At 36.9% G+C, this 22850-nt stretch overlaps 3 protein-coding genes across 5 annotated transcripts in view; 2 read left to right on the forward strand and 1 right to left on the reverse strand.

The window, feature by feature from the left end:
* LOC125859446 (linamarin synthase 1-like) overlaps nucleotides 1-6082 on the reverse strand; it is a 77691-nt gene extending 71609 nt beyond the window's left edge. Inside the window, exons 1-2 of one of the 2 annotated variants that reach the window (XM_049539204.1) lie at nucleotides 5567-6082; nucleotides 4076-5213 (exon numbers count right to left, since the gene is read on the reverse strand). In XM_049539204.1, the coding sequence (XP_049395161.1) occupies nucleotides 4282-5213; nucleotides 5567-6062 (1428 nt within the window). In that variant the 5' untranslated portion in view covers nucleotides 6063-6082 and the 3' untranslated portion in view covers nucleotides 4076-4281. Of the gene's footprint in view, nucleotides 1-4075; nucleotides 5214-5566 lie in introns of those variants that run through there. The other variant, XM_049539205.1, reaches the window with a different exon arrangement.
* The window catches only part of LOC125859461 (uncharacterized), an 819298-nt gene that overhangs the window by 305103 nt on the left and 491345 nt on the right, over nucleotides 1-22850 (forward strand). The gene's annotated exons all lie outside the window — the stretch shown is intronic.
* Nucleotides 1-22850, forward strand: part of LOC125859444 (probable pectinesterase/pectinesterase inhibitor 51) — a 578280-nt gene that overhangs the window by 59864 nt on the left and 495566 nt on the right. The window lies entirely within an intron of this gene.

A 22850-nucleotide genomic window follows, 5' to 3' on the forward strand; every position in this document is an offset into this window, starting at 1 on the left:
TGCTCTTAATTTCACGAATCAATAGAAACCCTAGGGGATAAATCACAAACTCGAAATAAGGGATAAAGAACTAACCTTTTACTAAATCAGTTGATAAACTACGAAATGAAGTTGACAATACACAGCAAAATCGTTCGATGATAGAAAATTTGTTTGATGATCACCAGAAATGCATTGCTAATGGAGAAGGATTGAAAATGAGAAAGGAACTTTTTTTTGTTCTTTTACATTTTAGGTGGGAATGGGAAAAAACAAGAAATTGGAGTTGAAGAGGAGTGGGACCCAGCGCGTGGAATCACGTAGGCCTAATTATTTTGGTTTATGTGTTGAGGTCAGCACTTAGGTGCGTAGAAAATAGAGAAATATAAAGTTCAGGTGGGTAATAGGATACCCGTAAAGTTAGAGTGTGTAGTTGGGATTTCGGGTATAGGTTTGGGGGGTTTTAGACCATTTTCTCTTATTTGTATATCTTGCATAATGATTGAGAAGTGTACTTGATGTTTTGAAATTAGTATATGGCCTAAGTGTTATTTTTTGAAATGAGTTTTAATGTTTGCTCGAGGACAAACAAAAATTTAAGTGGGATGTTGATGTGAGGCCAAAAAACATATTTTTAATCATTATTTGCCTCACATTTATTATTTATATTTGTCCTTTTGGAGCCTGAATTTTATGAATTGTGCTAAATAATATATTTTATTTGTAGAAATAAATTGACGTAAAGTTAAAAAAGTTTGAAACTAAAACGAATTAAAGATGAAAGATTATAGAAGGAAATCAAGCAGATAGTTTAATGAATTAAATTAAATATAATAATATATAATATATAAAGTGCAAAGATTTCAAATTGCAAATTGCTAATGATTCAGCGAATAAAAGTCCTGCCACGTGTCACTCAGCGACGGAAGCTACAGTGAAAACTTTTGAGGCGGTTCACGCGGAGAGGAATTCTTATTCCTGGTTTTGGTTTTCCAATTTATTTTGAACTCAATTATTTTATTTAGGATTTTCAATATCTATAAATAATCCAGAGAAATAATTATTGGACAATCAATATAGAGTAAGGAGGAGGCACTTTTGAAGAGAAAGTCGTCAATACTTTTTAAGATTTTTTTCTTCTTTTTGTTTTCTTAGACATTAATAGATAAAGCTCTTGTTCTGGGGCTGTAGCTATGGATTCAATGTTGATTATTTAAGGTTTTTGAATTAATTCTTGGTTGTCATTATAAGTTACTTCTATATTCTTGTTTTAATATTTTATGCTTAATCACCATAAGATAAATACATTCTAATCTTAAAATCGAGAGAGGAGGGATTAGATAGACCAGAAAATATAAAGAGTTCGGCCCACCAATTAGATTGAGGTGATTAGTGTTCAGGAGTGACGCCCAGATGAACACCTTGCTTGGTTACAAAATATGATGAAATATAAATGTTCGCTGGTTAGTCTATTTATCTTCCCTCAATGATGTAGTTAGATAGCTAACTGGGGTAGGTGACGAGAGGCGTATAACCCGGATCATATCATCAACCCTATAAACTAGTAACTTAACAACTAAAATTAGTTCTAAGCCAAAAATATGATACATGAAATCCAATACATGCTGCAGCCCTGAGATTTTCCAACTATTGTAAGTAATTTTATTATTTTGTTCTTACATTCTTCTCTTTTGACTCTCTTAAATAAATAATTAGATCAGTATAATTTAGTAACAATAATTAATTGACATTTCCTTTGGGTTCGATAATGTGGTTCTTTTAAGAGCTATTATATTACTTGCGCGACCGCGTACACTTGCGTGTGCAATTGGGAGCAACATAAACAATCGGTGGTTTGGTGGTGGTGATTTACCGAAAAAGAAGTGGTGAAGCTCTAAAAAATATCTATTAAAGTTGTATTAAAATTGTATAAATATAAACGATAGTTATAATACAATTCGAATTTGATATTATACATTACTATAAATTCAATAGTTATTATTCCAGAACAAATATAATACATTGCTAACAATATAAACTAATTTAAATAGTACCAAAATGTTTGATATTTACATATAAAACTTGTTATACATGTATATTAAAAATGTTTTAGTTATATATTCAACACATGCATTAAAATATACCTACAATATGCATAATAAATTAAATTTAAAATGTATTATAACTGTTATTTGTTTTTTCTCTTATTAACGGTACTAAAAATGTTATAAATAACATAATACATTATTTTTATATTACTATAAAGGAAAGAGAAATGTTTTAGTTAATAGGCCCTGAAAACAAAAAAGGAGAAGAAGGAGAGGGAGAAAGAGTAAAACGAAAAAAAAAAAAGAAAGAGATGAAAGGGACTAGGGGATTGAGAGCCAGAAAGAGAAAAACGGAAAAAAAAGAAAAGAAAAAGGGGAGAGAGAGCCATAATGTTATAAATGATAAAATACATTATATTACTCTTTCCGTTTCACAAAAAATGACCTAATTTGACTTGACATGAAATTTTAGAAAATAAAAAAGACTTTTGAATCTTGTGGTCCTAAATTAAAATTATGTTAAATGTACAAAATTGCCCTTTAATCTTATAACCTTAAACATGACACGTGACAAGCTGAAAGTAAAATATTACAAAAAAAAATAAAAATTATTATTTTTGAAACAACGTAAAAAGGTAAGAAGGTCAATCTTTTTAAAAATGGTAATATAAGGATAATATATATTGTTTATGTAAAATGACCAAGGTAAAATCTGGAAAAGAAAGAAGTCAACAGACATATGAAATTTCTAAAGTCGGAGAAGATATCCCAAGCTCGAAATCGCATAGAAACATGACGATAAGGTACTGTGAAATTTTCGGCAGCTCCAAAATGTTCTTCTTCATGTATGCGTTCCAATTTGAGAAGTTAGATGAAACTGGTATTTTCATCAAACCCATTCAACCTCGTTACCACAATTGCATCTTACAATAAATTAGGTACCTTTTCTTAGATTTAAATTTCAATGGAATGAATCCAAAAGAGATCGATACCACCATTGACATTTTAATCTTCATAAAGATCTCTAATTTGAAACGTTTTTGGGGTTGAAATCGAACTACTTCAGGGCGACTATGCTTCGTCTGTTCATGCTTGTCAAAAATGTACGAAATCTTCTAGAGGAACAGAGGTATGACTGGAGCTCTGCAAATCTATATTAACACCTTAGTCTTTACACGGATTGAACCCACATAGGTTAATACCACTATTTTAAGAGGAGTCTCAAAACTAGAGAAAATTATTAAAATTAGTGACATAAGTGAATAAATACTAAACGAGATTTAAAAAAGTCTTCCAACTATTGACATGTGAGTCTTGGTTTCATACCATCTGTAACACCTCAAAGCTCTCACTAGATACATGATATGATATACTAACGAACAAAAATTAATTCAGACTTCACAAAGTACATTAATATGTCATATCTTTTAAACACAGTATTAGTATTCATAACATAAAGATGTACCAGAAGCTATGACTGTCTAAGTTGTGAACCTTGTAGCAACGGAGTGCCTGATTCTCATGTTTGGTAGACTTAGCTTATTAAGATTGATAATCTTTTTGTCTTTACTTATTGGAACTTCTTAAACCCAATTATCTATTCATTTTAATCTATAATGATTTATTCATAACTGACAATCATTTGACCATCATTGTGTAATGATTGGCCATGTTTTTGCAAGTCCAAAAACGTTACTGCAAGTATGAATTTGCAGATTTAACTTGCAAATTGAAATCCTTTTTTTTAATTCTTCTTTCACAACCCAACAATGATGTTAATGCTCATCATCCAAACCATGAAAGTTTAGTATCGCAACAACCAAAGTTGAGATATTTTTCAAACCCTTATCCCTTATTATTAAGGGTTAAAATTATCAATGAACCATTCATTTAAACTTACACCCTAGTCGTAATATGGTGCTTAGAGCCACAAGTAATTCAAAGCAATTCATGATCTGGCATGACACTATGATTTACGTAAACAATAACTGAGGATAGCTGAATGTGGAAGTTAAAATGAAATAATTGAGTAGTCTGAAATATAAAACTTAATACTCAAGAGTGAGTTTATTTGAAAACAAGGTAAAGCTCATATGTCTATCTCGAAGCCTCTACTAACATTCAGCTCTGTATTCTTTTACTGATTCAGATAATTTTTTATTTAATGGAAACAAAATTAGCTAACTCTTGCTTATTAGGCTTTTCTCCTGCTTAGAAATTGTTTGTTTAAAAGGATGAAGTTTTTCATTCAATGCTATTCCCTGTTAAGAAGAAGTTTTTCCAAGAATGTATCAAAATGTTTCCATGAAGGCCCTCCAATATCAATTGCTTCTGCTGCTTTCTTCTTCCACTCCAACGCCTTGCCTTTCAACTCCTTACCTTTTTCACCTTCCAACATATCCTTAATAATTGCTTCAATTTCTTTGCGCTTGACATCTTGATTGACTTCAACACCTATTCCCCACTCTGCACAAGCATATCGACAATTTGTTTGTTGCTCAGCAAAGAATGGCCAGCAAATTAGAGGAACCCCTGAACCTATGCTTTCAATCATAGAGTTCCATCCACAATGTGTTAGAAAAAAGCCAATAGATGGATGGGAAAGAACTTTATTTTGTGGGCACCAGCTTGCTAATAATCCCCTGTCTTTAATCTCTTCAAGAAACTCATCAGGCAACACGGCTGAATCCCCCATCACTATGTCGGGCCTAACGATCCACAAGAATGGGTGCTTGCTATTGGCAAGTCCCCACGCAAATTCTTTCAGGTGATGGTCTGACATTAAAGTCATACATCCATAATTCACATAAATTACTGAACTTTGTTCCTGTTTATCTAACCATTCAAGACATTGAAATTCTTCTTTCCATAAACTTGGACTAAATGAGCTCAATTTGCTTTCTGGGATAGTTTTTTCCATCAATGAAAGTGGACCTGTAACATAAATATTTGGGAATCTAGCCTCAATTGCTTCTAGGACTTCGCGTTCCAATTCAGTGAATGTGTTGATGATCATTGCACAAGATTTCAAGCTATTTTGTGCTTCATCGCCTAAATAGTTTAACAGAATATCATCTGGATCAGTAGTCCTGATAAAGCTTGGCAAGTCCTTCAACCTAATGTTGCTCATTCCTGGAATCCCATCGACAATTGTATCCAGTGTACCATCCTCCATGAAACTGTCATCTGTTCCACAAATAGCTTTTCACATATATATAGTTTCATATCGAAAATATTGAATTCATATGAGCTTATTATCTGTAAGCTCCATCTGCATCGGTTTCAAATTGTTTGTTTGGTTGTGAATTGTCACAGAGTTGAACTGAGTAAATAAGACTTTTAAATCTTATGGTCTTAAACTAAAGACATGTAGAATGTACCAAAATGTTCTTTAATCACGTGGTCTTAAATATGTCTTATGGAAAGTTAGAATTAAAGAGAAAAAAGAAAAGAGCCATTCTTTTTAAACTGACTAAACAGAAAAATAAAACAAACAATTTGAAATGGAGGGAGTATGAGGTTGAGGTCTGAGGACGAACCTTTAAACGGGATAATCCCTCTTCTTCTTAGTTCATCAAATTGAAGGTATCCCATATAACCACAAGCTGAGGCTGTCCAAAGTTGGACATCAAGGATGCCAAATTCTTGTGCTGCCTTAATGGCAAAGCTCATCATCCCATCTGATATTATACAAGAAATTGGTGGAATGACCGGTGATGAAATAAGCTTCGATAGTAAATCCCGAAAAGGAGTCAAGCAGTTCTTCCTTATCGAGTCACATAACAAAACAGGATCTTGAGTTGCATTGCGATCTGATGGTGGCAATCCTTCCGGGATAGTTTCAAATTTGAAATCCTGGAAGCTTTTCTCAAAGTCAGGGCCTTGGGATTGGATTAGACGTCTATGGTTATATTCAGTGTTGACAAATGTTACATAGAAACCTCTTGAGTGCAAAATTTTGGCTAATTTCATGAATGGCATTACATGACCTTGTACAGGAAATGGTACACACACTGCATGAGGCGTCTTGTCCATGTTTAGTACAAGGATTTTGTTTCTTTTCACTTGTGGACTAATATTGTCGATTGAGTCCCATTTTATACTCCAACTAGGCGCGTTCTCGGGTAAATATTATCCAAGTTGAAAAATTGAACTAAATCGATTTTATTTGGGTTTGATTTTACATTTTAAAAATTTGATAATATTTCATTTAGTTTTGATTTGGTTCAAAAAAAACCTGAACAAATAACTGAACCGATCCAAACCAATAAACTCAAGAGGAGAACATTTATCTTGTTGGTTTCATATATATAGATGTCATAGAGTGTCATTGTCACTTCCTTGTCTAGGCCAATAGTGATGAATTTTGGAGCTTTATTCATAGTAAGTTCAGTGATAAGAGGTTTTGTAATACTAGTCGTTCTAACTGACTGGTGAACGCCCCCAACTCTAACGTTGGCACTGTTTCATTTCATAATGCTCTCAGACTTTTATAATCTTTGTTCATCTTTTGTTTTGCTTCTTATGCCAACAATTTGTATGACTATTCCAACAAATATCTTAAATTTCAGATAGCATAATCACTCAGCAACTATAAGATCTTTAATTTTCAGTATTTAACAATACAAACATATAAAATTCATTTCCAACATTGATTCTACATTCTTGGGAATCTTTGAATTGAGGTATAGATGCATGAGCACTATAAAAGGGTGATAAGGATATAACGTCTTTACATTACAGGACCAATAATATGCTCCAATTTTTTGTCATGTAGGATGCCACGTAGGTCGTGTGTGTCTATTTGTTCAATTTTATACAAGTTTAAGTGTCTACTTGTGCACACCCAAAGTTGAGGACATGAATATGAAATGAGGCCAAGTTAAAGAGCATATATTTATGTATTATGCCAATATTCTTTTGTGGGTTTATGTGGATCTTAGGATATGTGGTTGACTTCATCAGCAAGTGATCATCTAAATATAGCAGCTGCAACACAAATGAATTTTACTAGAATATGAAAGAAGTCTCAACAATTTTTTTGAACGTTCTGCGCGTTCTTCTCCGTGCCATTTGCTATCCGTAGGTATCATATATAACTTGTTTTGAGTCTTTCTTTTCGGATCAAATCTATTGGGTATATAAAATAATCAATTCCTTATCACTAGTGTATAACAACAAAAGAAAGAAGTAATATGTGGATCGATTTAACATACAGATTGAGTACTAATTTTTAATTTAAGTTGATGACTTAGGGGAAGTGTTGTTTTTTTTGTGGAGGAGAATTATATTGAAAGTTGAGGATAGGTGGAATTGATTTCCAAATAGACATGTATAGGAATCTTCTTTGATATTTTTGTGCAACTATTACTTAAGTGATCAGTGGTCATGTTACCGGAATCTTCATTGATTTTCAATAATCATATCTATCTTTCTATATTACTAGATAGGCTTGTGCCTGCGCTTAGCAAGGCCCAACACTGCAACTTATATTTATATACAACTAGTTATTGAGACGTGCGAAGCACGTGAGTCCTCTGAACACATTATTACGATTTGAGTTATATATGTCAAAATCACATTGTAATGAGTATCACAAACTATTCAAAAAATAAAATAAAATAAAAATAGATGAACTATCAACCTATTCTAATAACATCTTTATTGTATGTCAAATGATTAGACAATCGATGAATCTACAAGATTTGGACAACACAACTTGATTGGGTAACTAAAATTAATACCGAGTTAAATTTTTATGATATTAGGTCCAAACATGTGATATATTAATATGAACAAAAATTAATATACAAAAATGATTAAATGTGTCACGCCACAGATTCAAGGGCACAACTGGCTCCTAATGTAAGAACTCAGGCTCGAGCCGACCATGCAGAACCATTTGCTACTAGCGCATGGCAGCCACAAACAGTCAAGAAAATAAATAAGTATATCTCGGCTTAAAATTAAGCCCTCGGTCGGCAAGGCTCTTGTCAACTGATCTATAAAAGAAATAACTACTCTCAGGAAATCATATAAATAAATAGCCAACTAGCATAGAAGTCTTGGTTGGGCCGTCGAGGCAACCATGATATCTATACCAAAACTAAAAGTAGGTATATATCAATACAATACATCAAACAGCTCACAAGCTTCTGCAAACCAACAACATAGGCCAACATGGCCATAACATAGCTATAAATCTCACACACTAGTCTGCAAGCCTCTAAGAGTAGTAAAGATTGGTGGGACAGGGCCCCAGCCTACCCATGAGAATATGTACAACAAAAGGTAACAAACCTCCCAACTCTGGCAGCTCCGGAGGAAAGGGGCTGACCAACCGAATAAAAGTCAATCCTGCTGTTGAGGAGGTCTACTCGGTCGTCTGTCCGGACCTGCATGCATGAATGCAGTGCCCCCAAGGCAATGGGGAATCAGTACAAAATAATGTACAGAGTATGAAAGGCAATAGACTATGATGAGATATTCTAATATACTAGAATAATCTGATAAATAAATCAAGGATAAGATAACTGTATTGACCTGCTCCTAAATCTAAACTTATCAAAAATAATAAAACCACAACCTAACCAAGCCCCCATAAGCTCAGTAGGTACAAACAGCACACATACCACCTACTCAGGCCCCCATAAGCCCAGAAGGTGCCAATCAACTTGTATACCCCTATCGGTAGTCCCCTAGCCCCGCAGGTAGTCACATAGCCCTCTTAGGCATCAACATAGCTTATAGACAACTCATAGCCCTCTTAGGCAACAACATAGCCCTGTAGGAAGAACATAGCCTTCTTAGGCATCAATATATATCCCTGTAGGCAACTCATAGCCCTTCTAGGCATCAATATAGCCCTGTACGCAGCTCATAGCCCTTTTAGGCATCAATATAGCCCCGTAGGCAACTCATAGCCCTTTTAGGCGTCCATATAGCCCTGTAGGCAGAACATAACCCTTCTAGGCATAGATCACATTCCTGCAGCTAACCACAATAGCCCAAAGGCAACAATAACAATCCAACAGCTAAAAACGAGCAATTTAGTTATAAGCTGCATATACAAATAGCCTCTAAGTCGTGTCCAACATACGAATGCTACTACTGAATAAGAATCGCGATAAGAGAGGATTATACGCACTCGAGCAGCCAACAATCAACAATAATGGCTACAAGTATAACAACGATAACAACTCAATTACATTGCTCCTAAGCTTTAAGGAAACATGCCATAGGAAGAGAATAGCCTTAAAATACCTTTTTCGCTAAATTCACGTGGCCTAACGACTTTAACTCATAACTCCCTCGATACTACAACAAGGTAGGACCATAATCAACACACAAAAATAAAAGATACCATGACAATATGATAAAAGATATGTATTTCCATCGCAAATTGATGTTTGCTGCTTATAAAAGCTATAGTCAATGAAAGAAGGGTCTTACCTAGATCTTAGGTTCGTAGTTCGCCTCAAAACCTTCAAATATATTCAAACCCTTGCTGTCCCAACAATAAAGTGCGATATACTACGCGATCGATAAAACAAATTATACCACGATGATGAACCCAACGCGTAGAACAACTTTCGGCAAGGACTTGGGTCGAGAAAATCTATATTTCACTTGATCCTAGAAATGGGTTTCTCTAATTTCTCTGTTTTTTTATCTTAAAAATGGAGAAAAAGGTCGAAGGAGAAGATATATGTAACATTCCACCGACTTAGGGCCCCACCTCACGTGCCTGCTTGCTCAGTTCCACGAAAATGCGAATATCTCTCTATTCTGAAGTCGTATGAATGAACTATTTGATGCGTTGGAAACTAGACTAGTAGACCTTCGATTTCATAGCTTGCGGGGACGATAACTCTTAGTAGATTGGGAGAAAACGTCCGAGACATTTGATTCAAATTTTAGAGAAATCTTTAAAAAGGAATTTACGGTAACTTTCGCCAACTTTTATTTTGCTACTTACCTAACTTCAAAAATTGAGATACCACACTTGAACATTTAAAATATCACATAACACATCATTTTTAATTTATTACTCACCCTCCTTGTCTTTCCACGAAGATACGAGTTAATTTAGACGTTTTGAAAAGTCGGGGTGTTACATCTTTCCCCCCTTAGAAACATTCGTCCTCGAATGAAAAATCTGAGTCACGCTGTTCAGTCCTTAGGTATTGCCAAAATTTAGACAGTGTATCTTTTGTAAATGTCACTATCCAGGAACCTGAAATGCAAAATTTCTAACCTAGGCGTCTCACATGACAACATAAATAGCTAAGTGTTATAGCTCCACCACAGCAGTGCGAGCAGATATACAACAACAACCACAATAATAATAATAAGCTATAGTATATATATATATATATATAGGTATCTTACCTTACTGCCCTAATATAAACTGATATGACATCACCTTGGGGTATGAAACAAGTGAGGATATTTGGACCTCATGCCATCCTCATCTTCCCAGGTCACCTCTTTTCTATTTTTATTCCTCCATAATACTTTAGCCGAAGCCACCTCTTTGGTCCTCAATTTACGGACCTGCCGATCTAATATAGCAATTGGAGTTTCCTCGTAGGACAACTCCTCTGTGATTTGATCATCCTCAACTGGGACAACCCGAGAAGGATCTCCTACACACTTCCGTAGCATCGATACATGGAAAATTGGATGAACAAATTTTAGCCCCGAAGGCAATTCTAACTCATAATCCACTCATCCTACCTTTCGAAGGNTCCTACACACTTCCGTAGCATCGATACATGGAAAATTGGATGAACAAATTTTAGCCCCGAAGGCAATTCTAACTCATAATCCACTCATCCTACCCTTCGAAGGATCCGGTATGACCCAATGAATCTTGGACTAAGCTTTCCCTTTTTGCCCATAGACGAGACTTTTAAGAATACCCAGTCATTGACGCAAAACTCTAAGTCCCTTTGTCGCACATCTGAGTATGACTTCTGTCGGCTTTGGGCTGTTAGCAACCTCTCATGTATGAGATTGACCTGCTCCATTGTCTGCTGTACTAAGTCTGGTCCAATCAACCCTAACTCATCTACCTCGAACCATCCAATGGGGGATCTACATTTTCGCCCATACAAAGCCTCATAAGGTGCCATCCCGATGCTGGAATGATAATTATTATTGTATGCGAACTCTATAAGAGGTAAGTGGTCATCCCAACTCCTCTTGAAGTCTAGCGCGCACGCCCGTAACATATCTTCGAGTGTCAAAATTGTGCGCTCAGCCTGGCCATCTTTCTGAGGGTGAAAGGTAGTACTAAGATTAACCTGTGTCCCCAGTCCTTTCTGGAAGGACTTCTAGAAGTTGGCGGTGAATTGTGCTCCTCTATCAGAGATAATAGATACTGGGACACCGTGTAGCCTAACAATCTCCCTAATATAGAGCCCTGCATAGTCTTTGGCCGTAAAAGTAGCCCTGACTGGTAAGAAGTGGGCTGATTTTGTTAGTCTATCAACAATTACCCAAACAGAGTCAAACTTGCGACGCGATTGAGGTAACCCTGTAATAAAATCCATATTAATTGCTTCCCACTTCCACAAAGGAATGACTATCTCCTAAACTAGCCCAGTGGGCTTTTGGTGCTCAACATTCACCTGTTAGCAGTTAGGACATTGTGCCACAAATTCAGCAACGTCCTTCTTCATCCCGTGCCATAAATAGATCTCCTTAATATTATGGTACATCTTTGTCGAACCAGGGTGAATAGAATAACGGGAATGATGTGCCTCTTCCATAATTCGATGTTGAAGCCCTGCAATATTTGGAACACACAATCGACCGCTATATCTGAGGACTTCATCTTCTGTTATATCAAATACTAAAGACTGTGGATCTTGAGCCTTGGCTCTAAGCTGCTCTAAGCTAGGATCCTCTTGTTGCCGTGACTTTACTTCTACAACTAGAGATGATATGGCTGTGTCCTGAATTGTTACCCCACTATCTTCTGCCTCTAACAATCTAACTCCCAAGCTAGCTAACTGATGTAGCTCCCGCGCTTGCTCATGCTTCTCAACATCTAAATATGATAAACTACCCATAGATCTTCGACTGAGGGCATCAGCTACCACATTCTCCTTTCCTGGATGATATAAAATATCCACATCGTAGTCTTTTAGTAACTCAATCCATCGACGTTGTCGCAGATTTAACTCCCTCTGTCTAAAGATATATTGAAAGCTTTTATGATTTGTGAAAATGTCAACATGAATGCCATACAAATAGTGTCTCCAGATCTTTAGTGCATGCACAACTGCAGCCAACTCTAAGTCGTGGGTCGGATAGTTCTTCTCATGTTTTCTTAACTGCCTTGAAGCATATGCAATAACCTTACCATGTTGCATTAGAACACATCCTAACCCAACACCAGAAGCATCACAATACACCGCATAGCCTTCTGAACCGTCTGGCAATGCAAGAACTGGTGTTGATGTCAACATGTCCTTTAGCTCCTGGAAACTGTGCTCGCAAGCCTCAGTCCACTGGAACTTAGCTGCTTTTTGAGTCAGCTTCGTTAATGGGCCTGAAATTGAAGAAAATACCTCTACAAACCTTCTATAGTACACAACTAACCCTAAGAAACTACGAACCTCAGTCAGAGTCATGGGTCTGGGCCAAGTCTTTACGGCCTCAATCTTTTGTGTATCAACCGCAATGCCTGCATCTGATACAATATGGCCTAAGAAAGCTACAGAGTCTAACCAGAACTCACAAAACTTTGCATAAAGTTCTCGGTCTCGAAGAACCTAAAGGACTGCTCGCAGATGATTTTCATGCTCATCTTTTGAACGTGAATACACCAAAATATCATCAATAAATTCAATAACAAACAAGTCTAGATATGGCCTAAATATACTATTTATCAGGTCCATGAACACTGTTGGGGCATTAGTTAATCCAAAAGACATCACCAAGAACTCAAAGTGTCCATATCTAGTTCTAAAGCTGTCTTTGGAACGTCTTTCTCCCGAACTCTAATCTAGTGGTACCATGATCTTAAATCAATCTTTGAGAAACACTTAGCACCTTGTAATTGATCAAACAAGTCATCTATCCTCGGAAGGGGATACTTATTCTTTATAGTTGCCTTATTCAACTGTCAGTAATCGATACACATCCTCAGTGAGCCATCTTTCTTTCTCACAAATAATACTGGTGCACCCCATGGTGAAGCACTAGGCCTGATAAAGCCTTTATCAAGCAAATCTTTCAGCTGATCCTTCAACTCCTTCAACTCAGCAAGAGTCATTCTATAAGGAGGGATAGATATGGGTTGTGTACCTGGTAGCATATCGATAGCAGAATCAATTTCTCGTTCTGGAGGGATACCAGGGAGTTCGTCTGGAAATACATCTAGAAACTCATTGACTACCGGAATAGACTGAGGAGTCGGTGGTTCTGCATCTATATTATGAACGCGAACAAGATGATAAATACAACCCTTGGTAATCATCCTCCTCGCCTTAAAATAGGAAATAAACCTACCTTTCGGCGTTGCTGTATCGCCTTTCCATTCTAGAACTGCCTCTCCTGGAAAGTGGAATCTAACAATCTTTGTCCGGCACTCAACATTAGCATAACAAGATGCTAACCAGTCCATACCCATAATGACGTCAAAATCAACCATCTCTAATTCTACCAGGTCTACAGAGGTTTGACGATCGATAATTTATACCGTGCAACCTCGATAGACTCTCATGGCAATAGTAGACTCACCAACTGGTGTAGATATAATAAAGGGTCGATCTAATGACTCAGCTACTATACATAACCTCCCCACAATAAATGGAGTAACATAAGACAAAGTAGATCCAGGATCTATCAAAACATAAACACAGTGGGAGCAAACAATCAATGTACCTGTCACAACATCTGGTGATGACTTTGAGTCTTGTCGGCCAGTTAATGAATATGTACGGTTCTGTCCACTACCATAACTAGATGCTCCATCTCTGCCTCCGCCTCTACCCCTACGTGCTGAAGTATGGGGTCTACGCCCTGTAGACTGTGCTGATGAGGAGGAACCTACTGTTGACCTGGTCGACTGACCTGTACCACCCTGACCTGTGGTAGGGCAGTTTCTCCACCCATGCCCCTCCTGTCCACAAGAATAACAACTTGTGGAACCTTGTCTGCACCTCTTGAAATGCATCCTACCGCAAGTAATGCAACGCGGCGAGGATGTCCTAGCCTGGCCTGAACCCCTCTACTGCTGCAAGCCTGATGCTCGTGAACCCTCACCTGAGCCTGACTGTTCCTGATGATCAAATCTACTACCCTGGAACTGTTGTGGTAGAGGTCTAGGTGGCCTAATAAAATATCGGGGTTTGGGACCACCCTGAAAATCTCCCTGCGAACCAGCGGGCCTAGCCCTGTTCTGTCTCTCTCGAGACCCTCTCACTCATATACTGTAGATGTTGGCGATCCTCTATACCCTGTGTAAAGGCATGAATCCGCGAGATATCCATATTATCATTTAGTGCAGCGGTAGAACAAGCCTCGATATAGTCTGAGTTAAGACCTCCCACAAATCTACGCACCCTATCATGCATTGTATCAACAAATGCTGGTGCATATCTAGCCAATGAATCAAATCTCTGCCCGTACTCTCGGACACTCATGCCACCTTGTCGGAGGTTCAGAAACTGGTCCACTCGGCCATCCCTAAATAGTGATCTATGAAAGCTTCTGTAAAGCAATCCTAAGTGGGTCGAGATGTATCTTTTTCCCTAGATCTCTCCCAACTTTCATACCACAATACTGCAACATCACGCAATGGAAATGCTGCTTACTCAACTGACTAAGTCGCTGAGGCATGCATGACTCTGAAGATCCTATGAAGCTGATCAACAAAGTGCTGAGGGTCTTCTCTGCGATCTGTCCCTGTAAACTGTGGAGGATACAAGGCAAGAAATTCACAAACTCTTGAACTTCCGGGCCCTTCAGAAGGTCCGGCAATATCTGGCGCAACTGGTTGGCACTGTGCAACTACTGATTGTGCTAACATATATACTGCACTCTTGAAATCCTGATCATATGGAATATGAGGAACTAGAGGTGGTACTGCTGGTGGATCCAGAAGTCGTATAGACCTCGGAGGCTCCTGAAGTTGTGGAAAAGCTATAGGGGGCTGAGAAGATGTCTCCCCCTGGGTCTCACAATGGGCTACCTCCACATGTGGTACCCTGCCGGTACCCTCGCTTGCAGTTGTATCTAGCCCCTGGCTAGTTGTGATCTGTCTAGTGTCAGTCATCTCTATCTGTATACAAGTATCAATTATAAGCCGGAAACCTCAACCCTTAAGACACCGCTCTACAGCACGAGGTGAGCAAAAGAAGGATGGTCATTCTAACATGCCCGGTAGCTTCTTGCTTATCGAATGTGGTGCACAATACATTTATAAACAAGACTCTACTAGATATGGCTTGCAGACTCCATAGGATACGACGTTGCTCTGATACCAAGTTTGTCACACCCCAGATTCAAGGGCACATCTGGCTCCTAATGCCAGAACTCAGGCTCGAGCCGACCCTGCAGAACCATTTGCTACTAGCGCATGGCAGCCACAAACAGTCAAGAAAATAAATAAGTATATCTCGGCTTAAAATTAAGCCCTCGGCTGGCAAGGCCCCTATCAACTGATCTATAAAAGAAACAGTTACTCCCAAGAAATCATATAAATAAATAACCAACTAGCACAAAAGTCCTGGTTGGGCCGTCGAGGCCACAATGAAATCTATACCAAAACTAAAAGCAGGTATATATCAATACAATACATCAAACAACTCACAAGCTTCCTAAAACCAACAACATAGGCCAACATGGCCATAACGTAGCTATAAACCCCACACACTAGTCTGCAAGCCTCTAAGAGTAGTAAAGATTGGTGGGACAGGTCCCAACCCTACCCATACCCATGAGAATATATACAACAAAAGGTAACAAACCTCCCAACTCTGGCAGCTCCGAAGGAAAGGGGCTGACCAACCGGATAAAAGTCAATCCTGCTGCTGAGGAGGTCTACTCGATCGTCTGTCCGGACCTGCATGCATGAATACAGCGCCCCCAAGGCAATGGGGCATCAGTACAAAATAATGTACAGAGTATGAAAGGCAATAGACTATGATGAGATATTCTAATATACTAGAATAATCTGATAAATAAATCAAGGATAAGATAACTGTATTGACCTGCTCCTAAATCTAAACTTATCAAAAATAATAAAACCACAACCTAACCAAGCCCCCATAAGCTCAGTAGGTACAAACAGCACACATACCACCTACTCAGGCCCCCATAAGCCCAGAAGGTGCCAATCAACTTGTATACCCCTATCGGTAGTCCCCTAGCCCCGCAGGTAGTCACATAGCCCTCTTAGGCATCAACATAGCTTATAGACAACTCATAGCCCTCTTAGGCAACAACATAGCCCTGTAGGAAGAACATAGCCTTCTTAGGCATCAATATATATCCCTGTAGGCAACTCATAGCCCTTCTAGGCATCAATATAGCCCTGTACGCAGCTCATAGCCCTTTTAGGCATCAATATAGCCCCGTAGGCAACTCATAGCCCTTTTAGGCGTCCATATAGCCCTGTAGGCAGAACATAACCCTTCTAGGCATAGATCACATTCCTGCAGCTAACCACAATAGCCCAAAGGCAACAATAACAATCCAACAGCTAAAAACGAGCAATTTAGTTATAAGCTGCATATACAAATAGCCTCTAAGTCGTGTCCAACATACGAATGCTACTACTGAATAAGAATCGCGATAAGAGAGGATTATATGCACTCGAGCAGCCAACAATCAACAATAATGGCTACAAGTATAACAACGATAACAACTCAATTACATTGCTCCTAAGCTTTAAGGAAACATGCCATAGGAAGAGAATAGCCTTAAAATACCTTTTTCGCTAAATTCACGTGGCCTAACGACTTTAACTCATAACTTCCTCGATACTACAACAAGGTAGGACAATAATCAACACACAAAAATAAAAGATACCATGACAATATGATAAAAGATATGTATTTCCATCGCAAATTGATGTTTGCTGCTTATAAAAGCTATAGTCAATGAAAGAAGAGTCTTACCTCGATCTTAGGTTCGTTATTCACCTCAAAACCTTCAAATATATTCAAACCCTTGCTGTCCCAACACTAAAGTGCGATATACTACGCAATCAATAAAACAAATTATTCCACAATGTGAGCCCAACACGTAGAACAACTTTCGTCAAGGACCTAAGTCGAGAAAATCTATATTTCACTTGATCCTAGAAATGGGTTTCTCTAATTTCTCTGTATTTTTAGCTTAAAAATGGAGAAAAAGATCGAAGGAGAAGATATATGTAACATTCCACCGACTTAGGGCCCCACCTCACATGCCTGCTTGCACAGTCCCACGATAATGCGAATATCTCTCTATTTTGAAGTCGTATGAATGAACGGTTCGATGCGTTGGAAACTAGACTCGTAGACCTTCGATTTCATAGCTCCCAGGACCATAACTCTTAATAGATTGGGAGAAAATGTCCAAGACATTTGATTCAAATTTCAGACAAATCTTTAAAAAGGAATTTACGGTAACTTTCGCCAACTTTTATTTTGTCACTTACCTAATTTCAAAACTTGAGATACCACACTTGAACATTTAAAATATCACATAACACATCATTTTTAATTTCTTTCCACGAAGATACGAGTTAATTTAGACGTTTTGAAAAGTTGGGGTGTTACAAAATCATTCCGATTTGATTGCAAAAGGAAATTCTACATACCTTATGCTCGATAGTTATCTTCTATTATATCATCCAATGACTTTTGAACTTTTAAAAATATATACAAGCAATGATTCATATAAGGGATATATATATATATATATATATATATACACATAATGAATAGAACATGCAAAAGAGAAAACTAAAACCCAATTATGTAGTCGGGGAAATAACTAAAACACTTGCATAATATAATTTAGCTACATATATATCAAACATTTATATCCCTTATATGTTTTTTTTTTTGTACATGATGTATTTAACACCTTGAGTTTTAAGGGAGACATGTATACATCCCAAATTATGTGACAGTCTTGGCTAATCGAGAGTCAATTCGATTAATTTTACGAAATTAAGTTGGATCAAATTAATTCAATATTATAAAATAAAAATTACATATATTCGAAAAATTATACCAAAAGTATTTTAAGTTGTAATTTTTTAAATATTAATTAAATTTTATATAATTTAAATTTCAAGAAATGAAAAATATCACACAAATTGAGACGGAGAAACTAACAATTTTGTATTTGATGTTGTAACACTCTTCTATTCTTCATACCAAATTATTGCTAAAGCTCTTGTGAATCTTCTTCTGCAATTAAATAGGTTTTACAATTGTAATAAGAAGAAAACATGAATAATGATGAAATATGAAAAAACTAACGAAAATTATAAACCCAATATACATAAAATATGAGCTGTAGAGGAAAAATTCATTTATAAACTAATAGAGAAATAGTAACAGTTATTGGAAACTTTCACACTTCTTCCATAAAGTTTGTAACAATTGATTGTGGGTTCAGTTTTGTTTTGTTAGAAACTTTTAGTATTCTTCACTAAGGTGCTATTAAAATATATTTTTAACCGATGCAGTTCTTAAGTTGCAAGTCTTTTTTGGGCATTTATACAAAAAAAGATAAAACTAAGTTTTAAACTTGAAATAATATATTAAAAGATAAAAACTATGAAATAGTATAAGAAATATTTTAAAATTATATCAAAGTAAATATTTTTATGTATAAAATAAAATTTTAAAATTACATATATAATGTAGGGTTGGTTTGGTCTCGGTTTTTTATTTTTAGTTAAAACCAAACCAACCCAAATATAGTCGGGTTTTTTTTCAATACCAAACCAAGTCAAATCAAACCACTAGTTAGGGTTTTTTGCGGTTTACGGTTTGGTTCGATTTTCGGTTCGGTTTTGTACACCTCTACCTGCTATGGCCAATGGATGACCTCCTTTCGAGGCTGTCCAGTTCGCCCCACCACCCCAAACCACCACATGTGCCACCCTTTTCAATTCCAATACTCTAAATCCTAAACAATCTGCTCTAATTAACTAAAAAACAATTGTAAAATCAATCGAAATAATTCACTACTATCACATTTTCAATGGAGGAAAGGCAAGACTTTATGATCGAAGAGGGATTGCATCAAGTAGTGGTGTTTAAATTATCCCATAGTGCGCCAGATTTGAAGGTATTAAGGTCAATTTTACCGAAACATCTTGGTACCAAGGGCAATAGTTTAATTGGGTTACTTGCTCCAAGACAATTTTTGTTGAGGTTTGATCAATATGAATATTATATACTAGCTTATCTCACTCAGTTAATTATCTTCTCAACAATGGAGAGGATCACCAATGTAGGGTTTTTCCATGATCCATTGGATATAATCCTAAGGAGGAAACGATGTTAGCTATGGTTTGGATTTCTTTACCAAACTTATCTCCAGATTTGTTTGCAAAGAAGTCTCTGTTGTCTATAGCATCGGAAGTTGGGAAACCAATAGCTATAGATAAAGCTACTCAAATCAAGTCAAGACCTAGCACGGCTAGGGTCAAGGTTATACTTGATCTAATGAAAAAGCTTCCAAATCGTATATGGTTGCAATTTGTGGATAGAAAATCTGGTTAACAAACCTCTACTAATTAACAAGCTTGAAGAAAATAAGAGCTAGAGAAAACTAAGTGTTATATTTTAGGTGTTTTAATGATCCTCACAAATTCAGGGACCCGGTCCAGATTCGAAGTGGTGTACAACTGTAAATCAATCTTTACAACTATTAAATGTAAAGCAAACACCTCTAAATGATTACAAAGTACTATTACGTTGCCATGGTAAATTAGGACCAACCCCACGGTATCAGGATCAAGTGTTTATTTCACGATAGTCGATACTTGTGGTTTTTCAATTGGCATGCCCACAAATTCCAATTTTTCTTATAACAATTCAACTCTAACTGAGTTATACTTCATACATAATAATCCCAATAAAAAGATTTGTTATAAGCTAAATTGATAGATTGGTGGATCGATTCATACCTCATACCAGTAGCCTCGTATTCTTCCATCTTCTGTCGAGTTCCAGTCATGTGGATTTAGGGAAAGACAAGTACCTTTCAACCACAAGGACACCCAAAGTTTCTTTTGTCTACATCATATTCAAGGAACATATAGGGACTCAAATAGTATGTAATGATCCCAAATAGATTTGAAATAACAAAGTAGTTTTTGGGACGATTTTCAATTATATTGGTAACTGAATGGAACTACAAGCTTAGCTAATAACAGTAATAACATAAAATGAGGAAGTCGAATATTAGCTCCATAGCTCAATAGATCTGCAGAAATAGAAGAGAAATACAAGAGATTTAGAAGAGATTGAGAATGAAGAAATTGGATAGAAAGAGAAGAATTTTGGAGAAGAAGATACCGTGCGAATTCATGCCCTCTCTATTTTGTTATTAGTTACATATACTGTGTAATCAAATTGGCTGAGCTGGCAAGTCTGACTAATCCCAGCCTTTGAAGCTCAATAACTCACGATCAATCTTGACCTTATACGTGGAAATTATTATGACTAAATTCTAATAAACCCCAACTCATGACACTCTACCCCTTGAATATGATCCTTGTCCTCAAGGATCTAGGAATCAATATCTGGAAATTTTGCCTTAATATACTTGTTGAAAATCAATAGGGGGGTGAATTAAAAATTCCTTTAGTCGACTTCCTGTATGAGATAGCCAACTCACCTGCAGATTAGTATAACAGTGAAACATAAGAGTAAAACAGAAAGTAGGACTCAAACAAAGAGTTTTATACTGGTTCGGAACACTGGTGTGGTGCCTAATTCCAACCCCCTTAGGTTTCAAGGGTTTCCTTAAGAGATTGTTGAGAACTTGGATAGTACAACGTATTTTGATTAGAATCTTGTCTGATATGCAAATCAAATCTTCTACTTTGACACACTACTTGTATAACCTACACTCAGATATTTCTTTCTATTTTCTTTTTCGATTGTATGCTCACGAGAATACAAAGCTCTTATGGAAGACAATAGAAGACAACAATACAAGTTCAAGTGAAGTGCGTACTTCACGACTACGACTAAGAGAGGTTTCTATAGTATTGGAGGACTGCTCTTTTAAGAAAAGCCCAAGGGTGTTTAAATCAAGGATCTTTGATTGAGTCCTTGATTTTGATTAATTTGTGGAGTCATGTCCATATCAGATATGTGCATGAGAAAATCGATTTTCTTCCTTCGTTTGAAGATCTTCTTGTGGTCCTGAATCTTGGTTGATCTTGTTGACCGTTGATGTTGATTTCGTCAATCTCCAGATTTGATTTATCCTAATCAGACGCTAGGATTGTGGCTATCTTGAATTGATTATGTATCCCTTGATTTATGATCTTCCTTCTTCAGTGATCACATATTATCTCTTTCCTTCTTTAATGGTGCTTGGGTGTTGTATGCTTGACTTCTTTCTTTTTGAAATCTTGGCTTGCAATTAGTCACATTTTTTAAGTGTTTCATTATTAAAATCACTCGATCCTACGGGGATACAATCTCCCCTTTTTTTTTTTTTTTATAATGACAACTAATTCACAATTTAGTATAGAGACTTAAAGAGATAGTGAAACTTCCCTAATATATTTCTGTCTGTGGTTGTCTAGAGGATTTTTGTAGCTCCCCCTTTGGTTAAGCTGTATTGCTCCCCCTGTCTTGATTGCTTCCTGTCTATAAAATTATAGGACAATTTTCCCCCTTTGGCATAATAAAAATGAAAGAGCAAGAGGGAACACACAATAATCATAAAAAGCAGTAGCAAATGATGGAAACCAAAGTAGGAAGGAAAAAAGCCTTCAATATACAACCTAAAAGAAACAGAAAAAAAGGGACATAACCTTTTAAAAGATTGTTCAGGAGTCGCAAAAAGATAGGAGCAGAGGGCTAGTGTTCACCCAGAAAGTACTTGAGGGTGTTAATAACCTTCCCATAGAAGGAATTCTAGGAGCGTTCCACATTTTTTGAAAGGCTGGAGTAGGAAGTCTAGTCAAAGATGACAAGATCAGTGTTGGAAGAGTTGACTTCGCTCGTGAAAGAATCAACTTGCTTGATCAACTTGTTGACAGTCAAGATTCCTTCTTGTTTTATCCCTTATATTGTAATGCGTGGCTTACCAACATCTGTATGGGTATCCTTCTGAAGGCCAAAAACCTTCTCAACAACATCTTGAAGTGTCTCCAGCCCGCGTTTCACATCAAGGATGCGAGTTTTGAGTTCATCAGTGTCCTGGAGTAAGAGAGTAGCCGAATCTACAAAGATTTTAGTTGGCTTGACTAAATCAGCCTGGCTTTGACAGAGTCCTTTTTCACTCATTTGCTTCATACCTACACATACCCTATACACGAAAAGGTGAAAGACTCGTAAGTAGTATTAATCTCAATAGGTTTAAGCATAAAGAGGTCCACCGCTCGATCCACCAGAGTTCGTGAGATGAGAAGCCTATAAGGTAAACTAGCAAAAATGTTTGAATCCTCAGCACTTTCCAGAATATACTCTTTGAACGAAACCGCCCAGTTAATGCGGTACTTCTTCTACAAATAGTAAAGTACAAACACATCCCGAGTACATATGATACTCAGAGAGTCTTTCTAGGAATGAGAGTAGTGGCAATAATATGTGCCAGAATATGATGTTCAAAATA

The sequence above is a fragment of the Solanum stenotomum genome, chromosome 3 (genome assembly GCF_019186545.1).
Source record: "Solanum stenotomum isolate F172 chromosome 3, ASM1918654v1, whole genome shotgun sequence".
Taxonomy (NCBI): domain Eukaryota; kingdom Viridiplantae; phylum Streptophyta; class Magnoliopsida; order Solanales; family Solanaceae; genus Solanum; species Solanum stenotomum.